The following is a 25,113-nucleotide window of genomic DNA, read 5'->3' on the forward strand; positions in this document are numbered from 1 at the left end:
TATTTATTCAAATTTAATTAAAACCATCAGGCTGCCATAATGCTTAATTAATAACAAAAACTTGTGGTTCGAGTAATAATGATAAAATAATGCATCTGATGTGTGAAGAGTATATTGATCGATTCTGTACAAAAGAAAGATAATTGTGTAGCGACTCCTATGCATCAGACACGAATCTGAGGTCCCGCCTTGATCCTTGATGATTTTTTTAGCTGTTTAATTATTGATGGTTGTTAAATTAAACTTGTGGTTGGACTGGATTTGAGGTAATGGATGAGGACGTGATTGGTAGATGGGGGGTTAGGACAGCTTGTTGGGGATTGTGTTTGGGTCTAGGTCCGCTAAGTGCTATAAGTAAGGTCAACTTCGACCTTTTCACTCTAAGAACATCTTCGCTGAACGGACTCCTTCGAAGTCGGACTTACGTCTTGCTTCCTGTACGACCAATCATCTCCAAGACACGCACTCAAAGACAAGCACTGACGCCTTCCAGAAGGAGATATTCATAAGGATCACTTTGTACAGTTCGCTATACAAACATCTTCCACAAATCATCAACTAACGCAATCGAAAACATCGAAGCTACTACCCACGACCAGAACGCTTTAATTGTTTGTGTAATATTTTTTTGTATATTTTCATAAAAATATTACTTAAAAAATAATCTTTTTACTTATAACTTTACTGTAATTTTATATTAAAATGTAATTAATTGTATTTTAAAATATGTACATTTTCCACGTAAATTGTCTGTAAATATATTTTCTATGTATGTAAATTTATATATAATATATGTTTGTAATTTGTATCACTAAATAAACATTTTTTTTATTAATTTTTGTAATGTTTTATTAATTTAATTTATTAATTTTATTAATTATTGAATTAAGAATAAATTACATAAATATATATTATTTTTTTAGTATATTTAACAATAATACGAGCAGAATAAAATAATTACTTAATAATTTTTACTAATATTCAATGTAAACGTCAAATTAAAATATTTGTTATACTGGCAACACTCGAGTATCGAGACAATCTCGGTGATGTTTGGATACGGGTGACAGTTGGTTGTCATTAGCGATGTTGCCAAGGAATTACATCACAGAATCTGAGAAAAGAAAAAGGCAGATAGACACATTAAAGATATTCAATGATAAGTGAGCGATATTTATATATAAATATTATTTTCAGAGAATTTAAATCGTATGTAGATATAACCTTAAAATATCGTTCACGATGATTAGATAAACAGAGCTAACTAAAAAAACGTATAGCATTGTCTTCTCGAAAGTTGCATAATTAATTTTTATTTTATTACGAAGAAACGTATATGACCTAATACACTTTCTCTATAATTCGAAAGTAAATTTAAGTATTTCTAATAATCGAAAATTTGAGTTGATCTGATAAAATCATATGAAAAAGTTAATATTTGATTTAAAATTGTCTTTGATGTAACAGAATAAGAAACATTTCAGATAAAAATATTGTATGTAATATTTTTTTTAAATACCTAATATAATTAATATTTTATGTGTAATTGCAGTGTTACCGAAATAACCGAAAACTCAGAATACAGATTGGAATTCATCGTCGGAAAGAACAATATGCATATAGACGTGAAACTGAGTCAAGAGTTTCCTTACGAAAAGCCGATCTTACAAATATTCCCTCCAGTTTTACATCCTTGGGTGGCCGAAGATTCCACGAGCATCGTCGGCGCTCCGGGGTTAATTAATGTACGAATAGCTTTCTTCTGTTTACATGTTATTTATAAAATTTACTGAGCGACTTAATCAATGTTTTAGCCAGCTATTATAATACTGTTTTGTGTGTGAATATTTTCATTTTTTCATATAGTATACGGTTCACTCTGACCTTGGACGGATTGTTCAAGCGATCATTAGGGAGTTTGAACAAAAGCCTCCGAAACTACTGGACGAGTGCATCGAACAGAATGTAAACCAGAATGTGTCTTTACAACCAAACAACGTAATGTCTCCTACTTATACAGGTATACAGTTTTTATAATTTATTTTAGGAATATTCGAATAGTAAGGATACAAAGTTCACAAAATAAGATGTTATAATTAGGAATTGCAATAATATTATTATTTTAATTAATTGACAGAAAAAAATAATCCGACTTCCGCTTGCATAATTTACCATGCTTATTAATTAGTAAAACTAAAGCATTTGAATACCCCCCCCCCCCCCGCCCATCTATTGCTTCGACATAATAAATATTTTTATTAAAACACTTCCATTATTTATTTAAAAAAATATGAAACTCAATTTGACAGTTGTGAAACGTCCATTTGCTGTTCAAACCCAAACCTAACCCAACGAAAGTTTGTTTAAGTCCAAAATACAAACTAGGTAAATAAGCGGAAGAATAAATATAGACATACATCGCATCTCGCATATTGCTCCATAGTTTGTCTGCATTTCGATATTACACTGTTTTAAAAATATGATAGCTATCCTTACCGATATTACTGTGGATTTCTAATATAAGAGGGTTGATAAAAGTATATTCAAACCGAATTTTGGTCAATAGGAGGACGCAAAAACAATTATCACTTCTCAGAAGGCAAAAATTCACGTCAAAAGCAATAAAATCGTGTCGGCGCCGTTGCAGTGGGAACGCTCGGTAACGAGCGTTGCAGCATTTGTATCATATGTGCGAACGGACTAAAAAGTTTTGTGCTTTACCTGATTTTCTTTGTATTCACAACATAAATATAAATTGAATAATATTATTAATTAAAAATATATGACATAAACCATCGAATATGGGGTTCTTAATTACCCCCTTCTTCCAGGATAGGTTAAATAAAAATTATTCGCTAATATCATTGTTTTATTTGTTTAAAGAAAATTCTCCAGTATCTTCTTTTCCCGAGCTGCAAAACATGTCATTGGAAGAACTAATGCAGTTAAACGATAACATAGACCTCCAAAACAAGTTCATTGAAAAGCTGCCCCCGATGGTCGAGATGAACAATGCAATTGAAAAAATGATGGAAGATATTGAATTCATAGCTAGTAAGATATGACATTTCTTGTATTATAATATTGCAAATATATAATTATTGCACCGTCACAAATGAGCGCTGAATCATGTCCTAAGAGAGCTGTAACAAAATAGCGTACGTCAAATGCGCAGACAGTCATGATGACGTGCTCTTGACGTACGCTATTTTGTCACAGCGCTACTTTAGTAAGCGCTCATTTGACGGCGCCCATTGACCGGCCGCCATAATTACACTGTCTTTTAAAATTTATAGAAGATAACAAGTCAAAGCGCGAAACACTGATGACTTTAAAGAAGAGCGTTCTGGACCGCGTGGATTCAATGTCAGAGATAAAAAATAGTTACGAATCATTGAAAAGTAAACATTCCCAACTTTCTAGCAAGTACACGCCGCGCGCTATTAAAGTAGGTGTTAATATTGTAAATATCTTGGATAGATTATTTTTTTATTGCATTTTTATAGATGGCACTCGTGAACGCAACTGGAAAAGCTGATGAAGAGGCAGAATCTTTGGCGGAGGCTTTTCTCAGGGGCGAAATAGATTGCGACTCGTTCCTGACGGAGTACAAAACCAAACGTAAGCTAGGACATACCAGAAGGACTATGCAAGAGATATTATCTCATCAACTTTCGCAGTTTGATAAAGCAACTTAAATATATACAATCAGTGATTATACAAATATTTTAAACTCTTTAAAATTTCCTAATATTTGTATTTAAAATATATACATTTACATATACAGATGACCCTGAAATGGATTTTTAAATGTGCTGTTAACTATATAGAAAAAATATAAACTTGTATAAGTTAACTTCATTAATTATATTATTTTTTATGGTGAATTTATTCAGTCCTAATTGTTATTTACTTTAATTTTATCTCATTGTTAACTTAATAGTTATTCCACTTATATTTAAAAAAATAATGTTATTAAGTTAATGTTTTATTATAATGTGATTGATTTTTGTGATTTGAGTACATTTTAGAAACCAAAAAAATAATATTAATATACTTAAATATTATTTAAAATTCACTCTACTAATATCAGCAATAAATATTACTACAAAGATAAATTATAAGATTTAGATAAATTTTACAAAATAATGTTTAAAAATGGCAATAAAACTTATTTATCTCTTGCAAAATAACAGTTATAAAAATGTTGAAGTATATGATGTATTCATCATCCATTGGAATTTGTGTGTTCGCATATTTTAATTAAAAGCAATAAATGTTGACTCTAAGAATTTTATATCAAAAAAATATATGAAAGTGCCAATGATATAGATTTTCATATAGATTTTTTAATAATGAAATATTACAGAAGATTTTTATAAGTCTGTTTAAATAGATTATACTTTATGTATTTTTTTAGACTTTTCTACTTTAGTGCTTTGAGACAATGCCTGAATAAATAGTTATAGTAAAATAAATTGCTTAAACTCAATATCGATTCAGATTAGATGACGTTTGATTAAAAGAGACCCGTTAAAGTAGTTTAATTATAATATGAGCCTTTTGCGATAATAAATTAACAAATTGAAGATAAAATAGAGATTTAATATAAATAATATATTTTTTATCTAATCAAATTTAATGGAGTTCAAACGTTTTATTTCCACAGTATCTGTGAATAACTTGTTGATAATAATAAATTAAAATATATGTATTCATATACAATTGTATATTTAGAGATCATATTTTTCTGCTTTAATCACAAAGTTGTAATAAATCGTTGAATAAGTATATTATATAAAAAAAAAATTGCGTGATCAAAACATTTATTGTATTTAATTCATATTTACCATTTGTGTTTCTTTTGCAAATAAAGATATTTAAAAAATAAAACTGTGTTTTAATATAAGACCTTTCCTTTATGTATTACCTGAATATTTAAATTATAAATATGTATTAAATCATGAGCATGATATATCAACAATATAGATCATGAACATTATATAACATGAATATCTGCTTTTGTTATTTTGTAAGAAATGTCAGTGCTGGAGTCATCATTGAAGAAAGAATCTGAAAGAAGCTGTTCTTTGTTAAGGCAATCCCAACATATGCTTTTAATGGCTTGTCGGCATGTGAATAGTATTTCATAGTAATCGGAATAAGTATTAAAATATAAAAAATATTTTTTTTCATGTTAGTTATTGGAACATAATATATTTTTGTAATTATTAAGGTATTGTTTTTATATTTCCCCCTTTATTATTTTAAAGCCACATGGATCCCAATTAAGAAATGCTACTTTAAGTAGATTTAGTCCAGTAAAATAAGGATAAAATAATAACCTCGGAATGAAAGATAGAAAACTGAAATATTGCACAGACCTTTGGTTCGACGTTATTAAAACGAGCTGTAGTAGTAACAATAAAAGTAGTTATTTTGTGAAATGGTTTTAATGAAATAAAAAGTTACAAATTATGTTATTAAGTATGTAATCAGTTCTTAAAATCTAACAAAGTATTCTCTAATCTGTATTTTATTGTATATGTATCAGCAATTTATTTGCGAATTTACATATTTCGATTAAACAAAATATTTAAAATCTCACTTGTTTTGAACAATATACATATACACAAATTTACATATTTCGATTCAACAAAGTATTGACAATCTTAAATATTTAAAAAATGTTTTAGGTGAACAAACATTTATTTATTATAAAATGTTCAATATAAATCAACATCATTACTTTTTGTTTTAAGCAATAAACATATTTTGATTGAACAACAATTTTTAAATCTTACGTATTTTTAAATGTTCTATTCCAACAATATTTTAAAATAGAACATTTTAAAATTATGTAAGATTTAAAAATTGTTGTTCAATCAAAATATGTTTATTGTTTAAAACAAAAAGTAATGATGTTAATTTATATTGAACATTTTATAATAAATAAATGTTTGTTCAACTTTAGACTGAACAAAAAACAAAATCTTACATCTGTTTATTTTTTTATGAAAATTATTATTAATAAAGTATTGCTTTAAACAATATACTTGCATATTTTTAAAATGTTCTATTTGAACAATATTTTAAAAATAAAATAAAATTACGTTTTGGTTTAAGCAATAAACATACATATTTTGACTGAACAAAAAACAATAACAATAACTTTAATATATATATTATTATAACAAAATTGTACGTATTTTAAAATTTTAAATGTAAAGGATTATTATCACTATTTGCTTAAAACAATACGTAGATTTAGACTGAACAAAAAACAAAATCTTACATCTTTATTTTTTTATGAAAATTATTTTCATAACGTATTGCTTTAAACAATATGCATCGACGCAAACTTACATAATTCGATTAAACAAAATATTGCCAACCTTGCATATTTTTAAAATGTTATATTTTAACAATATTTTAAAATTTGCAATATAAATTATTAATATCACTTTAAACTTTGAATACGCAAAATCACGTATTTCAATTGAATAAAACATTTACAATCGTACATCTTTTTAAAATGTTCTATGTGAACTACTTCAAAATTTCCAACAGGAATTATTAATATCACTTTTTTAAATACGCAAAATCACGTATTTCATTAAATCTATTTTAAAACTTTCTATATAAATTAACATTATCACTTTTTACTTAAAGCAATATAAATATACGCAAATTTGTATTGAACAAAATATTGTCAATCTACATATTTAAAAAAAGTTTTATTTGAACAATATTTTTTCAATTTTAAAATTTGCAATATAAATTATTAATATCACATTTACATATTACATATACGCAAATTACAATATTTCGATTAAATAAAATATTGTCAATCTACATCTTTTTAAAATGTTATATTTGAACAATATTTTAAAATTTGCAATATAAATGATTAATATCACTTTCAACTTTGAATACGCAATATCACGTATTTCAATTGAATAAAAGATTTACAATCGTATATCTCTATAAAATGTTCTATTTGAACAATATTAAATCTATTTTTAAATTTTCAACATAAATTAACATTATCACTTTTTACTTAAAGCAATATATGTACATATATGGAAATGTACATATTTCGATTGAACAAAATATTGTCACTCTTCCATTTCAATAATATTATACCTATTTTAAATTTTTTATATAAATATAATAATCAAATTTTGCTTTAAGTGCGTAATCAGATATTTCGATTGATAAAATATTTACAATCGTACATCTTTTTAAAATGTTCTATTTGAATATTTTAAAAATTTTAATATAAAAAAATGTCACATATGTATTGCTTTAAACAATATGCATATTTAGACTAAAAAAAATTAAACTATCACAACTTTTTAGGAACATTTATATAAATTAATATGAATACCTTTCGCTTAAAACAATACACATATTCCAAAACTCAGATATTTCGATTGACAATAAAATATTGACAATCTTACATCTTTTAAAAAAAAATTAAAATTAATTGTATGATTCAATAATGTTTACAATTATACATTTTTGAATCAATTTTAATACTAATACCCTCTTTTTCCATTTGCACATTAAAATTATTTTATTTATTTCCATAGTTATTTGGATACCCTATTGTCCGGAGGTATATAACAAAGGTTTAAAAATATATTAATTATAATAATAATTTGGTAAGTGCTGAGTTTACTTTGAAATAACTCTTATTCACTAAAAATTGCAAGTAAATCAATAAAAACATACTATTGAAATGTATTTACTGCTTTACATACTAACCTACTATACACACTCTTAGTTATCATCTTTAACACTCATAACAGCGTTTTGGACTACCGAGTCAATCATATCTTCTTCCATTGTCAGCTAAAATATGTAAATTTTAATTAATTTAATGAATAAAATGTATATATATAAATAAATATACTGACATCTTTTCACTTACCGCTTGAAGTTTGGAGAAATCGACACCATGAGTAGCCATGTGCTTAATGAGATTACTTTTCCATTTAAATTGTTCGGTGCAGTGGGCGCACTTCAAAGATTTTTTTTGTAATAGTGACGGTACACATTCCGAAACATGATATTTATTTTTGTGTACTTTGCGTCCTTGCATACTCCTGAAACATGTCGAAAGTGAGTACAAAACCAATAGAATTTTAAAAGTGTACATTAGATTAATGAATACCTGAATTTTTTTATGCATTTATCACATTTATATGGCTTAGTGTCAGTATGAATAAGCATGTGTGCAGTCATACGATTCTCTCTTTCTGCTTCGTAAGGGCACTCGGTACATTTCAGTAGTTTCTTCCCAATATGTTGCTGCAAAGTAATTAGTGAGTAATTAACGACAAGCTAGCGTGTTATATAATTATCGGTATAATCCTATTTTTACCTTTTTGTGTACTGATAAGCTAAATTTATCCATACAGTAAAAATCGCATTTTGGGCACTTTTCCAGCTCGCAGAGTCCATGCATTTCCTGGATGTGTTGATTGAGATAGTGTAAGCAGGTGCAAGTGTACTGGCATTGTTTGCACGATATCCTGATCTTTTCGCTTTTGTTATGATTCAACGGGTGCTTCTTCAGCGTGTATGGCTGTGTGAACCTCTTTTCACAAATATTGCAATCAATCGTCTCTGGTAACAGGTACAATTCTGGTACCTCAAGCGAGTCAGATATATAAAATGACTCTGGTACATCAAATGAGTCAGGTAGCTCAAATGCTTTTGGTGCCTCTGCTACCACACTTGAGTTTGCTAAATAAATTGCATCTTGTGCCGCAAATGAGTCAGGTAATTCGACCGTCTTTGGTAACTTAAATGATTCTGGCACATCCATTGGCTCAGATAATTCAATTGAGTCTAGTACCTCAAACAAGTCGGGTAAATGATATGACTCTGGTACCTCATATGAGTCAGGTAGCACAAATGCCATTAGTTCCTCAAATACCTCTGCTATCTCATCTTCTAGCATAGATGAGTATGGTATTTCAATCGTCTCTGGTAACTCGAACGAGTCAGATAAAAAAAATGACTCTGGTACCTCATATGAGTCAGGTAGCACAAATGCCATTAGTTCCTCAAATACCTCTGCTATCTCATCTTCTAGCATAGATGAGTATGGTATTTCAATAGTCTCTGGTAACTCGAACGAGTCAGATAAAAAAAATGACTCTGGTACCTCATATGAATCAGGTAGCACAAAAGCCATTAGTTCCTCAAATACCTCTGCTATCTCATCTTCTAGCATAGATGAGTATGGTATTTCAATAGTCTCTGGTAACTCGAACGAGTCAGATAAAAAAAATGACTCTGGTACCTCATATGAGTCAGGTAGCACAAATGCCATTAGTTCCTCAAATACCTCTGCCATCTCATCTTCTAACATAGACGAGTATGGTATTTCAATCGTCTCTGGTAAATGATACAATGCTGGTACCTCAAACGAGTCAGATATATAAAATGACTCTGGTACCTCATATGAGTCAGGTAGCTCAAATGCTTTTGGTGCCTCTGCTACCACACTTGAGTTTGCTAAATAAATTGCATCTTGTGCCGCAAATGAGTCTGATAATTCGATCTTCTTTGGTAATTTAAATGATTCTGGCACATCCATTGGCTCAGATAATTCAGAGTATGGTACCTCATATGAGTCTGGTAGCTCAAATGCCTTTGGTGCCTCTGCTAACTCTATTACATCTTCTAATGCAAATGAGTTTGGTATTTCAATCGTCTCTGGTACCACAAACGATTCAGGTAAAATTAACGACTTTGGTACCTCATATGAGTCAGGTAGCTCAAATGCCTCTGTATTTGGTTTCATTTTATTTCCCAGTAATGGTTCCATGTATGATTTCATGGTTTCATCTTCATCCACTTCATTATCCAAAAAAAGCATTTGTTTAATTTCGGCAGTTATTTCTACTATATCTTCTTCATCGCACTCCATTTCTGCAATAAATAAATTCATATTTTTATTTAAAATATTGTAGATGTATTAAAATTTCAACAAAAATTTTTTTAAATGAAATTTTAAAATACTACAGTAAGTCAATAGAAAATATTAGAAAATCTAAAAAATGGCGCTAGTAGTATCGAAACAAGTTTGTTTCTGAAAAAGTACCATCTGTCAATAAACTGCTGTCAACTTGTCAGCCATTTGCATCACATCCTTTCATTTTTACAATCGATTGAAGCAAACAACCTCTGTTATTTTCGTACAATAAAAAAACGAATTTCGTATTGTGATTAAATACATGAGTTTAAATGTAGTTGTACACCCACGGGTGATGAACATCGTCCGGGACGTCCACTTGAGATGACTACACCAAATTTGATCGACAAATTCTACGATATGGTCTTAAGTGATCGCGGGTCAAAGTGCGCGACCTTGTTGATGCCATGGCTCAATGGTTTCAATTTTTCACGAAAAATTGGGTATGAGCCGAGAAATGCGAGACAATTAGATTTCTTACATAAATAATTTAAATGTTCCGAACAATGATCGCTCGTTCACACCTAACCAGCTTAAATTTTAAAGACAAGAAAATTTAATTTACAATAGTTTTTGTGGCACAGACACGTTTTTAGCTCCTTTGAATAGGTTCATCCAACACATTTAATTTTTTTTTAGTATTTTAAAACAAAAATTATAATTTTAATAAATACTTCTTAAACAAAATGTTTTATTTATATTTTATTTTTACATCACCATTTACCATTCAAGACATGAAAGTTAATTTGTAATTTTTCTATTATGCATTTTTGTAGTTTTTCACCGGGGGTCCGTGGGCCAAAAGAGTTTGGGAATCATTGGCCTAGAGTGTGTAATAGATAGTATTTATTTTAAAATATACATATATAAAATGCATAATAAGTCGCAAGATTTATGGTATATTCGGCAGGCTAAAAGTGTATAAACGCACACATTTAAAATGTCCGAAAAAATGTATATAACATAACCATAGCAAAAGCCCCGGTTGTAAATACCGCATGCGAAATTATTCGAAATGCCGCTCCACACATTTAAAATGTCCGAAAAAAAAATAAAAAAATTAGACGGCTCGTTCTACAGGAGATTTTTTTACGAATGAATATAGCAAAATATAACATAATTAGTATAAACATGAAGATAATGGGCAAGAGGCTCACTGCCGCGGGGCCCTCAATAAATCACTTGGTCTTTGGAATCATTTAATATCTCAACATGGAGGAGAAGAAGTATTTAAAGCAAGCAAAGGTTGGTTTGATCGGTTTGCTTAACATTAAAATGAAAGGTGAATCGCCTAGTGCAGACGTAGAATCAGCTGAAAAATATCCAATGGAGTTCCGTAAAATTGTTGAAAGGGGAAATTATTCACCAAATTAATTTTTATGTGGATGAGACTGGACTTTATTGGAAACGAATGACAACACGTACGTTTATTTTCATAGAGAAGACTGGTTCTGGATTTAAAGCATCCATGGACCGTCTAACTCTTCTTCTCGGTGGAAATGCATCCGGAGAATTAAAATTGAAACCAATCAGAAAATCTTCGTGCCATTACAGGTTACTCTAAAAAAAATTTACCAGTTTTTTGGCGAAGCAACCGTAAGATTTGGATGACACAAAACTTATTTATGGACTTGACTATTGAAGAACTGCAGGAAACGGACTGCCTTACGTCCCTAGAAAATAACGTCCCCGAACCTGTGATCGCGAAATTTCGCTTAATGCGATCGTTTCCAGGACGTATCCCCCGCAAAAATTAGCCGGCTCGTTCTACGAGAGATTTTTTTACGAATGAATATAGCAAAATATAACATAAGTAGTATAAGCATGAAGATAATGGGCAAGAGGCTCACTGCCGCGGGGCCCTCATGCCAAATGTCGTTAATCCATTTAAACTGAATATTTGAATTCTGCGCCATGTGGCGAACTTCTCAAATTATGAAATACCTAGATTATTCGTAGCGCAGACCGAAACTGACGCTAAAAGCCGTTAGCGCAATGGCCGTTTTAAAAATGGCGCCCGCGCATGCGTCTAATTTAACCATAAAGAATGCCCCGGCCGTAAACATCGCATTCGAAACATATACGGTTGAAACTGACCTATTCCTCGGGCCTCACGGCCGATCAGCTCGAGTAGGAACAGCAGCGAATCTCCACCTTGCACAAAAGCCTGCTAGTCACACCGAGTATCGGAAACGAATGACAAGTTTGAGTCGAACGTGTTGCCGCCATACGCTCGCAGCAGTGTTGCCAACTAACAAACGTGTGTTCGGAAACGCGCTTAAATCTATTTACGCAAATAAAATCTTAGAATTCTAAGATTTATTTATAAAATCGCAAAATAACTTTAGATAAAATATTCCAGTGTCTTGTCACACAGAAACAATATTTTTAATTCAATTGACATTTTTTACTATCAATAACAATGAAATATCGTTTTTCAATATATCAGCATATTAAAAATATATAATCAAGACAGCAAAAATAATATTTCACCTAGTTTATTTTTAAAATGGACGATCTAACTTGAGTTTCCAAACTTTAAAAATACGCAAATTTAAGGATAACATGAATTTTTTTAATCGAGCATTTGCTGTATTTCGCTTAATGTAAAAAATTATATAAATTCTATAATTGCATTTGGACCTTTTGCTACTGCAAATCCTTTCGATGTACTTTTCGTATATTTCAGACGGTATATATAAGCACACGAAATTACAGTTTGTCTGTACTTTAATATTACAATATTATTTAAAAATATGATATAAGATTGTTAGTCAAAGTATATTCAAAACTAATGTTGGTCAGCTGGAGGGCGTAAAAACAATTATCACTTCTCAAAAGTCAAAAATTCACGTCAAACGCAATAAAATCGAGTCGGCACGATTTTCTTGCTTTTGGCGTGGATTTTTGACTTCTGAGAAGGGATAATAGTTTTTTTGCGCTCTTCTATTGGTCAAAATTCGGTTTAAATGCGCTTCATTAGATTCTCACTTATTGTAAATCGTAATATTGTTATAAAAAGTAAACTGGCCAACTAAAATGACCTGACCTGGCCTTGTTATTGAAAATACTCGTATATGATAAGTCCGAAGCAATATCATTAAGGATGGCTATAATATTTTTAAAGCATTGTAGTATCGAAGCGCAGACAAATTGTGAAGCAATGAAGTGGGGGACCAAGGGGGCAAATGTTGGCCTATCAATTTTTATTTTTTTAATATTTCGATTTTACTAAGACAAATAAAAATATTTATAAACCACTCTTTTATAAAAATAGTTGGTAATATACAATATTTAGGAGTAATTATAGATAAAAAATACTTATTTCCTTATTTATTTATAGTGCAAAAATATGATGTGTCTAATAGATTAGATAAAACGATGTTGCAAAAATAACAAAATTGGTCAATGGGTGTAATTTTAAATAGAAATAGATTTACTAGTTGTTGAAGTATGATTGATATAATTAGATGTTCAAGAAATATTGAAGATAAATGTTTGAGTATTTATATATATGTAAGTTAGAAAATAATTGTTACCAGAGTTTTTTAATAAGATGTACATAGATTTTATACTCGAAATAAGACAATTTAAAGATAGTTAGATGTAAGGTAACGAGTATGGTCAGAGGAATATTCGACGGAGGAGTGAATTTGTAAATAATATTATTAGGACAATCTATAAGAAATAAATTTGTAGTTTCCTTATTAAAATAAAAAAAAAACCTTCGTGCAGTAAGAAATAAATTATAAAATAAACTATTTTTTTTATATTATGTTTTGATTAAATTTGTTTAGTGTATATAAATTCGTCTATTAAAAAATAAATTTTAATATTTTTTTGTGTATATAATATCTTATATGTATATTTAAATATATTTGATTAGTGTATAACTAATTAGCTAAATAAATTAATTAATTGACATGCAAAAAATTGTCTTCCTTTTGCTAATATCCGAAATAACCTTTTTCTTTTTAGTTCCCCATAGCAATTTGTTCTCCTCAAACAAAAATTTAAAATGTCTGAAATGCCATTTTTTACACCCCACATCAATATGTTCTAATCGAATACTTTATTTTTAGTGTCTTGCTGAACTAAATGATTAACTTTTTATATCATTGTTTTATTATTACCTATAAATTCTTAAAGATCCCGGTTTTTCCGTCCCGCTCAATATTCTCAATTTTACCCATCACTAATTATCTCGTCAGGAAGAATGTCTTGCTTGTTTTTAGCTGTGGCAACACTTACGGCCTGCTGTCGACGCGGTGTGCGCGTAAGTAGCCAGTCAAGAATACTGTTTATGTCTATTACGCACTGTCGCAATAGGCCTAAATAGTTTACTTACACTAAACCAGGCGACTCGAAAATATAGGCAACGAGGCTAGGTACTTTAGTAGTATATTCATGCAGAATGTACGTCGAAGAAATAGCAATACTAATTTTAAACAGAATAAATTTAATAATAAAAGTAAATTTAGTGCATCCTTTGTTGCAGTTATTAACATCACTTTTTACTAGGGCACTTTTATCTTTAACGGGTACCCGACTATTTTTATTTCAATATAATATTTAATTTACCCTTATGAAATATAAATTCATTAGTTTCTGTTAATCCCTTGACTCATAGTAGAAACAGGTTTTTGCTGTCAATAATGTATTATGAGTTATGTTATATTTTTCATTAAACTTCCGCTTTTTGTTTCCCAAATGCAATTATAAATGTATCTGTATTCTGGTAATAAAATTAATTTAAATCAAGAAATAATGTAATTATACATATTATTTTACAATAAATCTACTTTCAGATTAAAAATAATAATGGTCATAATAAAGTACGTGCTGCAACAGTCACATATTTTACGCAAGAAACTTAACCTATTTTATCATCTCGTTCCAATTGTTTAAAGAAATTAAATAATATTAAAAAAAAAGTTATTAATAATTATATTATATTTTTTATTAATTAATCAATACAATTTTTATTCATTTTCAAGATGCATTTTTTAAAATCAATTATAAGCGCCTTAGTTGCCATCTTTGGCTTCCCTCTTTGTCTTTAGCCGCTGGTGGAGGTCAAAAGAATTGTATCTGACCATGTGCCAAACTAATTTATATAAATTCTGACCGCTAGTATTCTGATCTTTTAATACAAATTCTGATCCATGTACTATATATTCTGACAAGACAGGCTAACCAATGATTTACCTTACATAAATATTTTAAATGTTCCGAACAAGGCTCGCCTAACAAGTTTAAATTTTATAGATAAGAAAATCTATCTTTTAACACATTCATGAGTTTCTGTGGCGCAGACACGTACCGCTGCATAGGAAAGATGGTACCGTGCAAGAAGTTGTTGCGTCTTACCACTTTCTGGTCACAGTACTTTTTTAAAAATTACTTTGCACGAATCCGTGTATTGGTATAAAAATATGCAGCTGTTGTAAAACATTTCAAAATATTCATACAAATTTAATATTCATCAAAAAAAAAAAAAGTGCTATGATAGATTTTATGAAAATTCTACTGATTTTTGAGAAGAGAATTCACAAAACACAAATTACAAGATAACTCGTACATGACCTGGAAAGGGTTAAATATATTTTTATATAGAATATATATTGTTTTATATATTTTTTAGGTTTATCCTGGTGTTTAAAATTATTTCTTATTAAGAATTTCTAATTTAATTTGTTGTAGGGTGATACTACTTTAGCTCTTTGGATGCATCCCATGATATTCACCGTTAGATTTCACCATGCCTGCTGTAATAGGACTTCAAATGGAAAGGATGGATATTTGAACGCCGTATGAACTATCAGGAAAATAAGTACAAATGGAGACACGTATAATTCACTGTTGTCATGACAAAGAATTTATTCCATTGCGTGAGTCATACTCGTACGTCTGTGATCTCTCAGCGTGCTGCTTTTTTTCGTTTTTTATGCATTTGAGCCACGTACTATATAAAAAATAAAGAGGAAGACATTACGATATTAAATAGGCGCCGATGACCGCGGCAGAAGCACATGAAGACTTCAAGTTATACTTGGTCCAGTTCGTAGTAAGAATCCGGTATGTCTGCTTTGCAAAGTTCACCATTAAAAGATATAAACGTTATAATAATCATGTGACTTAATGTTTCAGGTGCTAAGCTTTACGGCTACACTCTACTGTTCCAGAAAGGATTGCGAGCCACCCATCAAATGTACCGAGTGCAGAGGAAATTATCTGGAATTGTAAAGATTGCCTGCGCAATAAAGTGTACTTCGAGCTGAACACGGAGAGGCAACAAGGCAAATCTTTTGCAGCTTCAGCCATGCCTACGTCTGTACGTAATTATGAAGCAAGAGCTGTTTCCTGTCCAATTAAAAACTTATAAATAAATTGCCCTATGATATTCACGTTAAAATAAAAAAAACAATACTTGATCTCGTAAACTTTAAAAACTAAATCTAGGGACAATTTGTATGGAAAATTAAACTTGTATTTAATTTTAAAGTGTATTCTATTACTTGTGAGTTGACCATCAGTTTTGCAATTCCATGAAGGGCAGGTAGAAGATAACATTTGGGCTCATTCACACTCGAATGTTATGAATATATCGAAAATCAGTTTCCATAACGAGTTAGAACGAAAAAGCTTTATGCTGTTCGTATACCATCACCTTTTTAGAACGAATCATTGTCTGGAGAAAGCCATATGCTGGGGAATCAGTGTCTCCCGAACTTTTGCCGTGTTTGCAAAGCTGATTTATTACTTTTATTTTTGGAATTCCATCATCTCATAGCTTTTATTTCAGATAGGGAGTATTATTATACACTTTGTTATTGTTGTATATTATATTATATGTATTTGGCGATTTTTTGCAGTATAAATTGTGATAAAATATCGAGATATGTCGTCCAGGCAAGATACAGAAAGACTTAGACGAATATGAAGATGATGTCAATGAATCTTTTGAGAGTGATATCGACTTTGAAGAGATTCAGATGCCACCGATGTAGATGATGTAATCGATAATGAAGCTGACGAATCTTCATCAGAAGATGATGAATTAATACCAAGATTTGGTCTAGAAGGGCATTCGACTCTACAGTATAATTCCAGAATGCGAATCCAGAACATCGTCACTTCTTTGTCAGGACTTGGAACAGAGGCTAGCAGTGTGACTACAATCAAAGAAACCTTCGCTCTCTTCATGACTGCAGTGATGATTCAAGAAATAGTGGAGACTAATTGGGTCTCTAGAAATGACAATCAAGACCACATCAACCAACCGGAAATAGAAGCATTCATCAGCGTATTGATAGCATCTGGAAGATGCAATGGCCGTAGACTACCACAAAAGGAAATATGGACATCTAACTAGCTTTTCAAGCAATTCTTTTTTTCTACGGTCATTTCAAGGGACAGATTCAGTAAAATTCGCTTTGATGATAGAAACACCAGACAATTACGATTTTAACAATCGCAAGATAAATTTGAACCACTACGCTCAATATTCAATAAATTTAAAGCAGCCTGTTTGAATAATAATTGACTGGCTACGTATCGAGGGAGGTGTCCATTTCGCGTTTTAATCAAAAGTAAGCCCAGGAGATATGGAATAAATCAGTCACACTGTTGTCAACAGAGTTCCACAATACAAGGGTAGAAGCAAATGCGAGGAAAAGACCAGAAATAATTGTGCATTATAATCGAACCAAAGGAGGCGTAGATACAGGTAACAGAATGACGGCACTATATTTGTGTGTCAGGGCTTCGAGAAGATGGCCGTTCAGATTTTTAATGGAGATAATGGATATGGCTAGTTTGGATAACAAAGTATCCAGATTGGCGGAAGAATGATCGTAGTAAACATCAATTTTTTGTTAAAGAATTAGCCATGGAACTTGACAAGGAGAACAAAAAGTTGCGAAAAAATAGTGGGATATCGTTTCATAAACATATTCAATATGGTTTCACACTTTATGATCAAGCAACCAAACTGAAACTGTTACTCCACTGACAATAATCTCTGAAAATCGCGTTGAAGAGATTAGAAGTAGGTGCAGCTTTTGTCTTATCAGGGCACAATTAAGAACAGAAAGACTCGATTTTTTGTACCACCTGCTTAAAAGCGATATGTATGGTTCACAAGCACCAGTTAAAAATATTGTCATGTCCAAATTGTTGAAAGGTTCATGCGTAGAGTAAATGAAATATTTATATTATTATCCTAATTATAAATATGTTATTTTGTATTTTATATTATAAATACATTAGTTAAAAAAAAAAAGTGAATTATTTTTATTTCTTGTGCAATTATTATATTTAACAATAATAAGTTATATTATATATAAATATGTTTTATTAAAATAATATTTTGTTAAACCCCTTAATCCGCAATGCAGAGTGGCAACACTTGGCGGGCGTGCATTGCGATCGTGGGTTAGCGGATGGGAGATCCAACGGCGCCCGCCATTCCAAACAGACGTGTGACCGGAGCTCAAGCCAACCTGACAAGCGACACGACTACTATTCATACACATATAATCAGAAAACTCTATAACAATTCAGAAGTGGGATCGTGCTACTCGCGTGTGCTGAGAACCGGCTGCGGAAGTCTAACAGCGCATTTTGAATCTCATGTGCTTTGTTGCTAACGACGCCACAACAAACAAAATGGCCGCCAACAAAGGAAACGTAAACAACGCCGCCGCCGACGGAAGTAGCGGCCTGGGAGGAAGAGAGGCCTCGAAGCTATCATTCAGCGGTCCGGAATCCCAGGTGCAGAGGGAAATGTCGAGCCGGCGGTGCCCGTTAGCAGTCCGGCGCAGGAAGTTATTCAGGCCTCCCCAATCGCGGGGCCCGGTATCGCAAGTTTCCGAGCGCCTATCGACATTGTGAAGCCATTCTACCCGGACAACAAAAGCCTGCAGGTGGACCAGTGGATAGCGATGGTCGAGCAGATGGCCCTGGCGCATAATTGGACGGATTATGAAAAATCCTGCTTAATGCAGATGAAGTTGAAAGGGGCGGCCGAAGAGTGGTATTGTCATCTCACGAAGTATAACCTCACTTGGGAAGAATGGAAGACCAGCTTGCGGCGTACTTTCCCAAGAAGAGGTGGCTTCGCGGCGACGTTGTAGCAAATGATAACGACAAAGAAGAAGGATGACAAGTCGATGATGACGTATTATAGGGAGAAGCTGGCGATGTGCAAGCGCTGCGACTTGACTGGCGTCAAGGCAGTGTCATGCATCATATTTGGACTACCTGATGAGCTGCACGCTAATGCCTATGCCTGCGTCAGAGAGGATCCAGAAGATTTGTACAACAGGCTGCTGAGTGGTCTCAACGACTATAAGTCGCCGAAGTTTGTGGCCACTTATGCATCACAGTCGTCCAGTTCTTCCGGAGAGAGGAAACTTACTAAGGCGAGGACCATCAGGGCGAGGAAGGGAGGAGCCCACAGCTGAGGAAGTCGAGGCGACGACTGAAAAGCGACTGGTCAGGTGTTAAAATTGCCAGAAGTATGGCAATCACTTCAGCTGAGACTGCCCAAAACCTAGGATGCAACGGTGCATGCTGTGCGGCAAAGGCGGACACACCCATCGACAATGTAGGGTAAGGAACCTTTTAACTAAACGGCGACGAGACCCTAAGGAGAGGCGCACCGTCGATGTTAAACTGGTGAGTACTGACTTAGACCTGATATACAGAAAGAAGGGATGCGTGAATGGGAACGAAGTCAAAGTTTATATAGATACTGGATGTCAGCATATTTGCAAATGGTACCACAGCTGACTCTCCTCAGAGGATTTGGTGGCGGAATTGGGAAAGCTGACGGCGTATCTACATTTACTTTAACAATTGACGATATAGACTTGAGCATTGAGGCGTTGGTGACGCAATGCAATATTTCTAATGCATATCTGATTCTAGGTCAACCGGTGCTTGGGGAAGGAGTATCACTGGTGGTACAGGGCGGCAAGGCGCTGCTGCTCAAGGAGGATGTCTCGAACATGCTGAAGAACATCTCGCTGGAGCCGGAGGACATGAACGCAGGGTCCTCTTGTCAGAAGATGTGACGATACCGAACGGAGTGACCGAAATAGTAAACGTCATCATCGATGGGGCTCAGCCCGGCGAAGATTACGAGATGAGCGCGAAAGTGTTCGAAGACGGCAGATCCTCAGTAGCCATCCCCTTTCATTCACATATTGTATTTATTTCTCTTGTTGTAAACATGATAATGGTTAAAAGATAACCAGTAACATGTGTTATATTTTATATTTTATTGATTTAACAACTGTAAATATGACTGTAATAAACGATTTAAAACAAACAAGCTGAACATAGCAAAATGTTCTTTCCTGAAAAGTGAGGGAATAAGACCTGGCGAGAGGAAAACCAAAGCAGTTTCTGATTTTCCTACTCCGACCAATGTTCACACGGTGAGACAATTTATCGGCTTGGCGAGTTACTTTCGCAAATTTGTTAAGAACTTTGCGATTATAGCGAGGCCTCCTCTTACTCAACTCACAGTCAAGGATGTCAACTGGCAATGGAGCGAGGTTCAACAGAATGCATTCGATGAGCTGAAACGCCAGTTAGCAGACAGACTGTAACTGAGTTACATACAGATGCAAGTAAATTGGGTCTAGGCGGTATTCTTCTACAGGCGCAGGCAACGGGCGAATTGAAAGTAATTTCATATTTCAGCCGAGCGATAACAAAAGCGGAGTCAATGTATCATAGCTATGAGTTAGAGACATTAGCTGTGGTCGAATCGGTGAAGAGATTTCGATTATATCTGTTGGGAGTTCATTTTAAAGTTGTAACTGATTGCTCAGCAGTTAGGGCAACATTGCTGAAACGAGATTTAGTACCTCGTATAGCACGGTGGTGGCTCACCATACAGGAGTACGATATGGAGGTTTGGCATTCACTAGTAGGGCATTTACTGTTTTCTTACAGGACAAAGGGATTAAGCATGTCATGAATGCAGTAGCGACCCCGAGAGCCAACGACCCAATCGCACAATAATCGAGGCAATTACAGCAAGTGCGGTTGCTGAGGCGAGATGGGACGAGCAACTTCCTGAGATAGTATGGGGTATTAATCATACCACTAATTCTAGCACTTGGTTTTCACCGGCGGATTTTATGTTCTCTTATCAAAGCGGATGGCAGAGTTGTCCACAGGGGATCATACTGCCGAGGTGGGGCGAGATCGGTTGCAAACGAGACGGAGGAAAGCAGCTGAAACACTACAGCGCATAGCAGCACAAATGAAGGCTAGGTTTGATAAACGACGAAAGGTAGCTACTAAACATAAGGTCGGAGATCTAGTCCTATGGCGCCAAGCTGCTACAGCTCCTGGTGAGAAAGGTATCAATCGGAAGGTGGCAAATAAATACGATGGTCCTTACAAAATTTTCAAGGAGCTAGGTAATGATAGATATCAGATTATTTCGCTTAAGGGTGTTAGGGGATATAAACATACTTATATATGTTTATATTATTACATTTATTGTATTTCTTTTTAAAAATGTCACGTTTTATTAGCCTAGAGCTAAAAAATGATAGATGGCGAACGAGTTACCCGCATGTTAAATTATCGAACCCGCTTGAACTATTAGGTATGATTTACTCAACCTATTCTGTGTATGGCCATTACAAATCTTGTTATGGCCAAACAGCGGGCTACCGCGGCTTTCACCGGAGTTCGCGAACATCGTCGGCCAAAACAAATTGTTTATTAGATTGTCATAATAAAAGATCAGGTGAATAATTTCAAACAGTTAAATTATTTTATATATAATATATAGTAAATAGATAGTAATTATAAATATATTAATCCTCAAGATCACCATGTTAACAGCTAAGAAAGCAAGATTATACAATGAAGAATGGCTTTTCAAGTATGGAGTTATTGAAACAGGCAATAAGAGCATCTGTTTCATATGCAAAGAAAGTATTACTGTTTGTAGTTACAACGTAAAGCGACATTTTGAAACGATGCATAAAAATCTCATTTCATTAAAAGAAGCAAAGAAGAAAGAATATTTTTCACAACAATTAAAGCAATATAAATCCCAAACAAGTGCTTTTAAATATTTTTTAGTGTCTAAAAACAACATCACATGTGCTAGCTTTTGTATTGCACGACATAGAAAAAATCTTCTGAAGGAATTTTTTAAAACAGGGTTATTGGAATGTAGCGAATCTTTATTGGCTGATTTTGAGGAAAAAGATCGCATTATTAAAAGAATAAAAGAATTACAAGCCAGTCGAAACACAGTTAGAGATCGTATATTAGCTTTGGACGAAGATACTTCGACTCAAACAGCGCCGACATGTATTCGATTTCTTTGGACGAGAGTACAGATAGGTCAAGCACTTCTTGCAGCTATTATTAGATTTAAATCTGGAAATATTATAAAGGAAGAAGACTGTGGTACCCCAAGCATAGTTGGAAAAAACATATGATTTATAAACCTACTGAAGCCAAAAATTGAACATCCTTTAATTGAATTTCATTGCATCATCCACCAGGAAGTACTATGTGCAAAAAAGGGGTTAAAATCATTTGATAATGTGATATCAATTGTAACAGGTGTTGTAAATTATATATCTGCACACGCTTTAAATAAGTAAGAATTTTCAAAATTATTAGAAGAGGTAGATTTTCAATATTCAAGACTTCTAATGTACAATAACGTTTGATGGCTTAGTTATGGACAAGTTTTAAATCGCTTTGTTAATTTGCTCGATGAAATAAAAATCTTTTTACATAAACAGGAAAAATATATCCAGAATGAGCAAATGAGGAATGGTTAAATAACCTAATGTTCTTGTGTGATCACACATTTTAATGAAATAAATAAGAAACTTCAAGGACGTGGTCAAATTGCAGTAACAATGTATGAAAATATGAAATCGTTTATGATAAAAATCGATATATTCATTAATGATTTAAATTCAAAATGATAAAGCAATTAAACAGTATTTATCGTGTTTAGAAGAAATAAAGACACGTTTTTCAGAAAAGTTTAATCAAGTTAAACAACTGGAAACAATTATTAGATATCCCCACACATAATTGAATATAAATATTTAGAGTTGAGTTTCTTTAATTGGCTAAATATTGATAATTAAGAAATGGAATTAGTAGAATACCAAAACAGTTATATATGGAGAAATAAATTTATAGAATTAAACGCCTATGAAATTAAGAATATTACAAGAATGGTCATACAAGTCTTTACCAAGCTCATTTGAAGGAATGAAAAGGTTAGCTACTGTGCTTTTAATTATGTTCGGATCAACGTATGCAGTTATTTTCATCAATGAATTTTTTAATCAGGACTACGAAATCGACTAAGGCCCACTGTCCACGAATGCGTCGCTGCATAGACGCGTATTCGTCATTGTTCGCTTGTTGTACGTCTGCTTGCCGAGTACATATAAACTAACGAAACATTATTTGATTTCCCACCTCACTCCAAGCTTTCTCAGTAATATCCTTTCTTGCATAATCTGCAAGATTACTATTATAAAGACACTGGTGCTTTTCGACGATCTGAAAAAATTTAGCAGCTGAAATTGCCATTGTTATCTACACGTTCACGCAGTTCGATACCCTCAGGCGTCTGACATGCTTGATGACTGTCGTCATGAAGCTTGCATGCAGCGACGTGAGCGTGACGTTACAGCTCCGTCGACAGTGTTTCATTAGTTTATATGTACGCAGCAAGCAGGCGTACAAGCGTACAATGATGAATACGCGTCTATGCAGCGACGTCTCACAGTGGACCTTAGTAAAAATATGGACCGCTGCATGCGTAAGATTAAAAATCACTAACTATGCGCCTCGCATAGAAAAATTGTGGTCAAATAAACAAGAACAGATTTCCCATTAAATGATTTATTCTTCCTTTCTTTATTTTATTTATAGAGTTCATTGAAATTATGCTTGTAAATTTTAATGTCAATAAAACTTGTAAGCCGTTATTTATAAGTTTTAATTACTCAACCTGTGACCCGCCACATGGATTTAATAATTTTTTTTGATCAAATTTGACCCACTTGGGGAAAAGGTTCGCCATTCCTGGCCTAGAGAGTGGAATAGGTAGTATTTATTTTAAAATATACATATATAAAATGCATAAGTAGCAAGATTTATGGTATACTTGCGCCGCTTCGGTAGGCGAAATGTGCATATTTAAAATGTCCATATGAAAAATAAAATCAGCTGATTCGTTCTACGGGAGCTTTTTAAGAAACGAATGTAGCAAAATATAACATAAGTAGTATGGACATGAAGATAATGGGCCTTTGCAAGAGGCTCACTGCCATGTGGACCTCGTGCCAAATGTCGTTATTCCATTTAACAATAACTTTTTAATTCTGCGCCATGTGGCGAACTTTCTAGATTATGGAATACCGAGATTGTTCGCACCGCACATTGCGCTAAAAGCCGTTATCGTAACGGCCATTTACAAAATGGCGCCCAACACGTGCGTATACCTAACTATAGCAAAAACCGCATTCGAAACATATACGGTTGAAACTGACCTATTCATCGGACCTCACGGCCGATCAGCTCGAGTAGGAACAGCAACGAATCTCCACCTTGCACAAAAGCCTGCTAGTCACACCGAATATCGGAAACGAATGTAAGCTCGAGACGCCGCAAGTGCGAGCCGCCACCGGAATACAAAACATTCGTAGCAGTGTTGCCAGCTCGCGAACGTGTGTTCGGAAACGCACTTAAATCTATTTACGCAAATAAAATCTTAAAATTTTAGGATTTATTTCTAAAATCGCAAAATAAATTTAGATAAAATATTCCAGTATATTATAGCACAGAAAAAATATTTTTTTCACCATTAATATTTTTGGAATAGATTTGGGATTGTTTTTTTTAGATTTTTTAAAGTGATCCTCCGAAATTTCTGGTTTAGAATCGAAGACGTTATTTTTGCTTTTTTCCGGAAAGGGGGGGGGGGCGAGGGCATAATAAAGATATTTATAAATAACTATTATAAAATATTTATGAGTAATTATAGAATAAAAAATAAATATTGAAATTACATATTAAATGTATTTTATCTAGGATAAGAAATA

General features: G+C 32.8%; 3 protein-coding genes across 7 annotated transcripts; 2 read left to right on the forward strand and 1 right to left on the reverse strand.

The window, feature by feature from the left end:
- Positions 1–1,021: 1,021 nt before the first annotated feature.
- Positions 1,022–4,893, forward strand: Vsp37A (Vacuolar protein sorting 37A). The gene is made up of 6 exons (XM_088187592.1): positions 1,022–1,163; positions 1,553–1,745; positions 1,867–2,020; positions 2,884–3,054; positions 3,297–3,448; positions 3,507–4,893. Exons 1-6 carry the CDS (start codon positions 1,087–1,089, stop codon positions 3,696–3,698), a joined length of 939 nt encoding a protein of 312 aa, XP_088043718.1. The 5' UTR covers positions 1,022–1,086; the 3' UTR covers positions 3,699–4,893.
- Positions 4,894–7,200: 2,307 nt separating this feature from the next.
- Positions 7,201–24,884, reverse strand: LOC148234576 (uncharacterized). Of its 2 annotated transcripts, XM_088187893.1 has the most exons (6): positions 24,562–24,884; positions 8,390–9,948; positions 8,180–8,316; positions 7,937–8,111; positions 7,771–7,857; positions 7,201–7,704 (listed from the first exon to the last, which is right to left on the reverse strand). In XM_088187893.1, exons 2-5 carry the CDS (start codon positions 9,944–9,946, stop codon positions 7,786–7,788), a joined length of 1,941 nt encoding a protein of 646 aa, XP_088044019.1. In that variant the 5' UTR covers positions 9,947–9,948; positions 24,562–24,884; the 3' UTR covers positions 7,201–7,704; positions 7,771–7,785. The 2 variants fall into 2 exon arrangements, with proteins under 2 accessions (XP_088044019.1, XP_088044018.1); XM_088187892.1 differs by lacking the exon at positions 24,562–24,884 and adding an exon at positions 12,089–12,226 and having other exon boundaries at positions 7,201–7,857.
- Positions 14,229–20,327, forward strand: LOC148234577 (uncharacterized). 4 transcript variants are annotated; one of them, XR_015810020.1, is made up of 4 exons: positions 14,251–14,379; positions 15,695–16,069; positions 16,142–16,325; positions 16,867–20,327. XR_015810020.1 is itself a non-coding variant. In XM_088187894.1 (4 exons), the coding sequence occupies exons 3-4, from the start codon at positions 19,662–19,664 to the stop codon at positions 20,247–20,249; spliced, it is 336 nt and encodes a 111-aa protein (XP_088044020.1). In that variant the 5' UTR covers positions 14,251–14,379; positions 15,695–16,069; positions 16,142–19,661; the 3' UTR covers positions 20,250–20,327. The 4 variants fall into 4 exon arrangements, 1 of the variants encoding a protein (XP_088044020.1); XM_088187894.1 differs by having other exon boundaries at positions 16,142–19,672; positions 19,925–20,327; XR_015810021.1 differs by having other exon boundaries at positions 14,229–14,267; positions 16,142–20,327.
- Positions 24,885–25,113: the final 229 nt, after the last annotated feature.

Source organism: Plectrocnemia conspersa, unplaced genomic scaffold (genome assembly GCF_051122295.1).
Source record: "Plectrocnemia conspersa isolate PC_06_02 unplaced genomic scaffold, ASM5112229v1 ptg000006l, whole genome shotgun sequence".
NCBI classification, from domain to species: Eukaryota; Metazoa; Arthropoda; class Insecta; order Trichoptera; family Polycentropodidae; genus Plectrocnemia; species Plectrocnemia conspersa.